Consider the following 8,044-nt stretch of genomic DNA (forward strand, 5'->3'; position numbering starts at 1 on the left):
GGCCTTTTTATAGGCCTAATCGATGTTGCTCTCAAACCGGTCACAAAGGTGGCCATCGGTGAGTCACTGAAGCTATGGTGGCGACTCACCATAGGGCAACGACGTATGAGGCTGGCCTAGCATCTTCTAGAGGCTTCAGTGTCGTGGCAGCAGCTGGATGGAGGGACATGGCGGCGGAGCAGTTGGAGTCGACGGAGTGGTTGAAGGCGACGGCAAAATCACCTTATGGTTAGTAAACCCTAGGGTTTCTGCTGGGTTTAATTTGGGTCGTTGGATCTCTTCAGATCCAACGGTTGATATTTGTTGACGGCTGGAGGCTGAGATGAAACCCTAAGAGGGTTCTGTTGGATCGAATGGGCCTAGATCGAGTTGGCCTTTTCGGATCTGGGCCTGGACTTGGATCGGATCTGATGTATTTGGGTTGAGTTTGTAAACAGGCCTCCAGGTCTTGTAACTGGGCCCGTAATAAATTTGTAATTATTATTTAATAATAATAATAAAATAATATTAATAATATTAATAATAATAAGAAGGATAATGGGGCAAAAACTTAGTGTCTACAAACCTGATAGAATGATGCCTAGGTGAGACCATGCATATGTATGTTTTTTTCCTTCATATATAATGTCATCGCTGTCATCATCGTCATTTATATATATTTGGATATGTATCATGCCATCATCATCGTCCTTTATGCTTGTTTTGCTGTATCATTCAATGATCATCTTTAATCATTTATACGTTGTGAGATCAAATTGTATTAGCTTCAAATTTTATAGTTATTTGGCCTAAATCACATTTTCTTTTCATTTTGAATGGAGAAAAATGTGATTTTATAATGTATTGAGTTATAATTGATAACTTTTAGACAATATGGAATTCATTAATGGATAATAAAGCTCGTATTGTATTTGCATGCAGTGAGACCAATGAAGGTGCCAACCATGACGCTTTCAGCACATTCTTTAGTGTTACCAGATCTGGAAAGTACGTACCGAGAGCTTTGTTCGTCGACCTAGAGCCGACCTTCATCGACGAAGTTCGAAGCGGGGCTTATCGACAACTGTTACATCCTGAGCAACTTATTTCCGGTAAGGAAGATGCTGCTAATAACTTTGCAAGAGGACATTATACAGGTACAACATTAAACTCGATTGATTTCGAGTTTAAATCATTTCAGGTTCAGGTCAATTCGAATTCTGTTTTGAGTCCAAGTCATTGATTTGTTACCGTATCCTTCAGCCGGTCGGGACATTGTGGAAGTATGCCTTGATCGATTGATAAAATTTGCTGCCATAGGGACTGTACTTATATTGTCACACCATATTTTGAAAATATCAGTAAGGTTGCACTCCCATATCAGCTGAAACCGTTGCGATTCATATTCCTATACTCTGCTTCGGCTGTAGAGCTGTATAGACTTTAAGCTCGAATACACCCGCCTTACTTCGAGTGACCATTGTTACCCGTACGACTCTCGTCAGTGTACTTGCATCCGGGACAACACAATCAGGCACATTATCCTCAACTGCATCAACCACACATGTACGAGATGCATTTACAGGTTCATCAGCAGCAGCTGGCAGCTACTGAAGCTGGCAAAGACCCTGAAGAATTACTGTGCATATTGCTGCTGGTGCACAAGAATATCCCATAAAGACACAAATATTATAATGTTTTTGTCTCGTGAATTTCATCGTGTTTTAAATAACGAACATTACACTAATATTTGGTTCGGCATTGCCACTTATCATAGGTATAGAACATTAATTTTGTATATTTGGGAATTATTACAATCTGCAATGTTTCTATGATCAAAATCTTATTGTCCCTACCCTTTTGTTCTTTGCTTAAGCTTACTGTAAGGAATGGTTAAAAGAAAAGGACTTGGATTGCTTCAATTTCTTTTATATTCTTTTGCCCTTTTTTCCCTTTTCTTTTTCAAAATCACTTGCCTGTGTTAAGAATCTAAAACTTTTTCATTGTATTTAAGTAGGGTTATGAGAACAATATATGTTCGAATTATTTATTTTATAACTTTTTAATATATCTCAAGGAACACATGTCGCAATCTTAATCTGTTTATAGTTTAAATTTGGTTAAAATATATTCTAAATTCATGTATTTTTCGTGGATTTGAAATTTAATCATCATACTTTTACTTTTGAAAATTTAGTTATCTATCATGTCAGTTTTGCAAATTCAAATATAATTTTTAACATCATCAACTTCTGTTAAATTCATTAACGTGACATTGTGAAATAAGAAAATATTAACTTAGTAGTTGAATAACAAGAAAAAGACGTAGTGATGAACATATAAGATACTATATGTTCAATGATTTTCAATCATTTGATAAGAAACGCTCATATCCCTACATACGTGGTACTCGAACCTGAGCGCTCAACTATACGATAATAAACATTCATATCTCTGCATACCCGGTACTCGAAACTGGGAGCTCAAGATATAACAAAAAGTCCATTCATCATTGAGGTCGTTTGGTTAGTGTAATGCGACAAACTTTTAAATGTACAAAGAATATAGAAACTTGGAGTATATTTTAACCTTTAAATTTGTTGTCTCCCCCTTTCGTTCTTTGTTTGAACAAGCTGCAAGGAATGGATAAAGAGAAAAAGGTTGGATTCTGTAAATTTAAATCTATAATTGTTATACCTTTCTTTATAACTAGTAGCCAAAGCAATTGGTTTTAGAATCCAATTTTCCTTGCGAAGCACTTCAAAGAAATGTTATATAGTATGGGAAATCAGTGTTGCAAATGTACAAAAACTAAATATTTCAAAGAATTTTCTCAGCAAAGAAAAAAAGTTAGCCATGGCTTGGTCAGCTGTGTCCTCTGCAGCGAATACAATTGGCAATTTACTTGCTCAAGAAGCAACCTACCTATGGGGCGTGGAGGAGCAAGTTGATCGTCTACAAACGGAGCTCAAATGGATGCAAAGCTCCTTAATCGAGGCCGATGCTAAACAGTCCAATGACAGGAGGATACGGTTATGGGTTGCCGAAATCAGAGAGCTTGCCTATGATGCCGAGGATGTCATTGAGGACTTCGCTCTCAGGATCGGGTCCAGGAGGAGAGGCGGTCTTTCAAATTGTATCAAAAGATCCGCCTGCATCTTGAAAGAGGGAAGGATGCTTCACAAAACGAGATCAGAGATAGGGAAGATCTTTACAAGAATCACTGAATTGGTCCGACGATTGCAGGCATATGGCATAAAGGAATTAAGGGACGAAGAAGGGCCGAGTGCTTCAGCTGAAAGACGGGAATCGAGGCGGCCTTACCCTCACATTATTGACGATAATGTCGTCGGATTAGAAACCGATGTCAAGGAACTGATCTCGGTTATCGTCGACAACGAAAGTGCATCCAGGGTTGTTTCGATCTGTGGAATGGGTGGTCTGGGGAAGACCACTCTTGCCAAAAAGATATACCATGATGGCCAAGTTAAAGACCATTTTGATCATTTGGTTTGGGTTTTTGTTTCTGAGCAGTGCCAGAAAAGAAAAGTTTGGCTAGACATTTTGTCTGGTCTGAACATTTCCTTTCAAGTTGACTGGAAAACCAGAGAAGAAGAGATATCAGAGAAGTTGTTTAAGTTCCTGAAGGAGAAGAAATGTTTAATGGTACTTGATGACATTTGGAGCAATGAAGCATGGGATAGCATAAAGCCTGCGTTTCCAGAAAAGGAGACAAGAAGCAAGATACTGATCACGTCTCGGAATAGAGAGGTAGTTTCACATGCAGATAGCAGAGGTTACTTGCATGACTTGCAGTGCCTAAACAAGGAGCAAAGCTGGGAATTGTTTCAAAAGATTGCATTTGCTCAACCTTCTATCGGTAACTTGTTTATTCAACTTATTTTCTTTTAACTATTCTACACTACTTTAATAGCACATGAACCTCTGACATATTAGATAAAAGTTTTATTTTTTAATTAAATTATTTAGGAGAGTAGTTTAAAAGTATTGACTATTTGCTATTTAGGGAATACTATTTATAGATAAATTTTATGACGTTCAATGAGCATAACTTAGCACCATTAATCTAATTTATAAAAAATTAAAATTTTAAATGACTCAACTTATAATTATAAATTAGTTAAAATTTAAAGGTAAAATATTTAAAATAAAATATTAATTAAATTATTTTCTATAATCTTTTTTTGGGTAAATTATATCAATGACCACCTAATTATTGTCCATTTTCATTTTGACCACCATTTTTGAAATTTTTTCAATCATGCCATCAAACTATATAAATGCATCCAATCAAGCCACTTGTCGTTAACATTTAACGGAAGTGTTGACGTTGTAGTTAACAAAATTGGTATAATTACATATTTGATCATCAATATTTATAAATTCTATCAATTTGGTCATTATTTTAATTCAATCTAATAAATTTAATCTCCAATTAGGTAGTGACACGTGCCACTACCAGATTGGAGGATATTTCATTAATTGTAATTATTTAATTAAAATTCAATTTGATCATAAGTTTCGACAAAATGGAGGGCGGATTCGGACTCAAAGTGTCGAGACGAACAAGACCCATGAAATTTGGGACCGAACAACCACCATCTACGGCGATCGACAGTGGCGTCCGACCACCTTCTATTTTTATTTTATATTAAATAGAAATAAAAAATGTCACATCATAAAAAATAATAAAATAATTCAGAGATATCAAAACATGAGCAATTCGAAAGTTCGGTGAGCAAATTAGAAAAATTGAAAGTTCATTGAGTAAAATATGAGAGAGAGTATAGTTCTGGTGTAATTTACCCTTATAATAAAAAAGATATTATCAAATAACAGAAAAGATTAATTTATACAAGTGCAAATAATTGATTAGTATTTTTTTTTTAAAATTCAGGCAGTAAAGATGAAGGGAAAATGAAAGATCTAGGCGAAAAAATGGTTGAACGTTGTGCAGGGTTGCCATTAGCCATTGTTGTGCTGGGAGGAATTTTGGTGACAAAAGATTCAGTAAATGAATGGGAAAAGGTGGCTGAAAATGTGATACCCTACTTGAAGAGAGGCAAAGGCCATGGAGTGGAAGAAGTGCTGGCATTAAGCTATGATGATTTGCCATACTACTTAAGGCCATGCTTTTTGTACTTGAGCAATTTCCCGGAAGATTTTGAGATACAAGTCTATAGACTGATTCAACTATGGGTTGCTGAAGGTATCGTTTTATCAGAGGAAGAAGATGGAAATGAAGGGAGCATAACAGAAGATTTGGCAGACCGTTACTTACTGGAGCTTGTAGAAAGGTGCATGGTCCAAGTAGGAGAAAGAGACGTCGCAACCTTAAAGATCAAAACAGTTCAATTGCACGATCTCATGAGAAATCTTTGCTTGTCAAAAGCAAAACAAGAAAATTTTCTCTGTGCTGTTGATCAGTCAAATGCATGTTCCATTTCCACAGTACAAAGGATCCATAGAGTTTCTGCAACCGATGTTTTGTGGATACAGCGCATTAAAAGTCCAAATCTTCGGTCACTTGTGTTCTTCAGTGAGTATTCATCGGGTTACGAGTTTTTGAAACAGATGAAGGTATTTAGAAAACCGAAGCCCCGGAAAATGCTTGATTACTTGGACAAACATCATGGTCGAGCTGAAACTGGATGCCTCTTTCATTCAATTTTAATATTCTTGTTTCTCTTTTTGATGCTTCCTGGACTAAATGAACTTTTCACATACATGTTCAACAATTTCAAATTGCTGAGAGTCTTTACCTATGAAGGAAAAGCTTCTTCTACCCTGGGAGGATGCAAGTTATCAAGTGATATAGGTAATCTCGTCCATTTAAGATTTTTGAGTCTAAGGGGTGTTCGCTACTTATGTTTACCGTCATCTCTGGGCAACTTGAGGTGCTTGCAAACCTTGGATTTAAGAATTTATGAAGTAATTCTTGTACCTAACGTGATATGGAGGATGGAGCAACTAAGACATCTATATCTCCCTGAGAAATTTAAAGTTAAAAGAAAGTTGAAGTTGGGTACTTTGAGAATCCTCCGAACACTAGTGAACTTCAACACCAAAGATTGTTGCCTAAAGGATCTCAGCAACATGACAAATCTTAGAGAGTTGGAGATTCGTGGGGCGTTCGAGATCGAAGATTTTAATGTGGATGACCTGCACAAGAATGCACCCATCATCCAGAGTAAATATCTTCATTCCTTGTCCATTTTCAATGATGAAGGAAGGATAGATCCAAGACATTTGAATCACCTCCTTTCCAGCTGTGTTTGTATCTGCAAGTTGAGTTTAGATGTGGAGGTAAGTGAGTTACCACAGTACGACCACTTGTCTCCGAATCTGGCTTACATAAAGTTAAGAATGTGCAAGATTGGGGAAGATCCAATGCCAACACTAGAGAAGCTGCCAAGCTTAAGGGTTCTTGAATTGCATTACCAAGCATTCACTGGAAAGAAGATGTTTTGCTCTGCACAAGGTTTTCCTAAACTCGAGTCCCTAAGCCTTAAAGAACTCTGTTATTTGTGGAAGTGGAAGGTCGAGGAAGGAGCCATGCGGTGTCTGCGACAATTGCAGATTGAAAGGTGCAAAGGGCTGAAGATGCTTCCGGATGAACTGATGTTCATTAAAACCCTCCAACAACTGAAGATTGAAGGTATGCCAAAGGAATTCAAAGAAAGAGTGGAGAAAAGAGCAGATGACCTCGGCAAAGTCCAACATGTTCTTTCTGTAACATTCAAGAGCTGTGACCACTAGAATTATGATTATTGGCATGTGATTTCACAATCTTTATTACATATTAATATATATATTAATAATCAAATGAAGTTCCATTGCTATCTTCAATATGAAATGACATTGTTTTTTTCTAGTACAGGGAAAGAATGCAATTATATTGTGGATTGGAGATGTAAAACCGTGTTGTTATTTGTGTAAGCTGGTGTTATACAGTATGATAATTGTAGTATGATGCATATGATTTTAGTAAGTAATTGGTTTGATGCTTGTCACGTGATTGTGGAATATCTCAATCTAGGCTTATGCTACTTGAGCATTTTGCTCGGCAAGCTAATGCATGATACATTGTTCAAAGAGTAGAGTTTGAACCCACTTTCCATAAGTACAGAGAGTTGAGGTAAGAGTTGTTTAAAATACAATGATCGGACTAGATAAACATAAATAAAAAGAAATAGATAAAAATATATATGAAAAGAGCAAGTAGAACAATGGACACACACCCTACGGATGGCTCCAAATGGCGAAACCTTAACCAACTCTTCATTGTTTGTGGTTGTTTAACGATGAATCAATACTCGTTTTCAAGAAACCGGGAATCGAGGTGAATCGAGTTCTTCAGCCGAAATAGTGAATCGAGGTGGCCTTATCCTCACATTATCGACGATAACATCGTTGGATTAGACATCGATGTCAAGAAACTGGTCTCGGATATCGTGGACGACGAAAGTGCATCCGGGGTTGTTTCCATATGTGGAATGGGTGGTCTGGGGAAGACCACTCTTGCCAAAAAGATATACCATCATAGCCAAGTTCAAGGCCATTTTGATAATTTGTTTTGGGTTTTTGTTTCTGAGCAGAGCCAGAAAAGAAGAGTTTGGCAAGACATTTTGTTTAGTCTGAACATTCCCTTTGAAGTTGACTGGAAAACCAGAGAGGAAGAGATATCAGAGAAGTTGTTTAAGCTCCTGAAGGAGAAGAAATGTTTAATGATTCTTGATGCTATTTGGAGCAAAGAAGCTTGGGATAGCATAAAGCCTGCATCTGCTCAACTTATTTTCATGCTTTGTTCTTTTGTCTTTTTAACTATTCTAGGCTACTTGTGAAGCATATTAGGACGACGACAGGTGAGAATTCAGATAATATTCAAATTCAAACATTTTTTTTTTAATTTTAATGAATTTGGAATAGCTATAGATACTAACTCTCTCATGTTTGTTATCGAAGGACGAGTCTAGAGTTAATACTATACACGGATAGGCACTACCAATGACATAACTGATGTGCATTACTATTAAATTCACTT

General features: G+C 36.8%; 1 protein-coding gene across 1 annotated transcript; it reads left to right on the plus strand.

The window, feature by feature from the left end:
- The first annotated feature begins 2,835 nt into the window (after positions 1-2,835).
- On the plus strand, positions 2,836-7,844 carry LOC120151427 (putative disease resistance protein At1g59780). Its single transcript, XM_039163888.1, has 3 exons — positions 2,836-3,866; positions 4,902-6,748; positions 7,423-7,844. Exons 1-3 carry the CDS (start codon positions 2,836-2,838, stop codon positions 7,842-7,844), a joined length of 3,300 nt encoding a protein of 1,099 aa, XP_039019819.1.
- The last annotated feature ends 200 nt before the right edge of the window (positions 7,845-8,044 follow it).

Source organism: Hibiscus syriacus, unplaced genomic scaffold, assembly GCF_006381635.1.
Source record: "Hibiscus syriacus cultivar Baekdansim isolate YM2019G1 unplaced genomic scaffold, ASM638163v2 tig00111057_pilon, whole genome shotgun sequence".
Taxonomy (NCBI): domain Eukaryota; kingdom Viridiplantae; phylum Streptophyta; class Magnoliopsida; order Malvales; family Malvaceae; genus Hibiscus; species Hibiscus syriacus.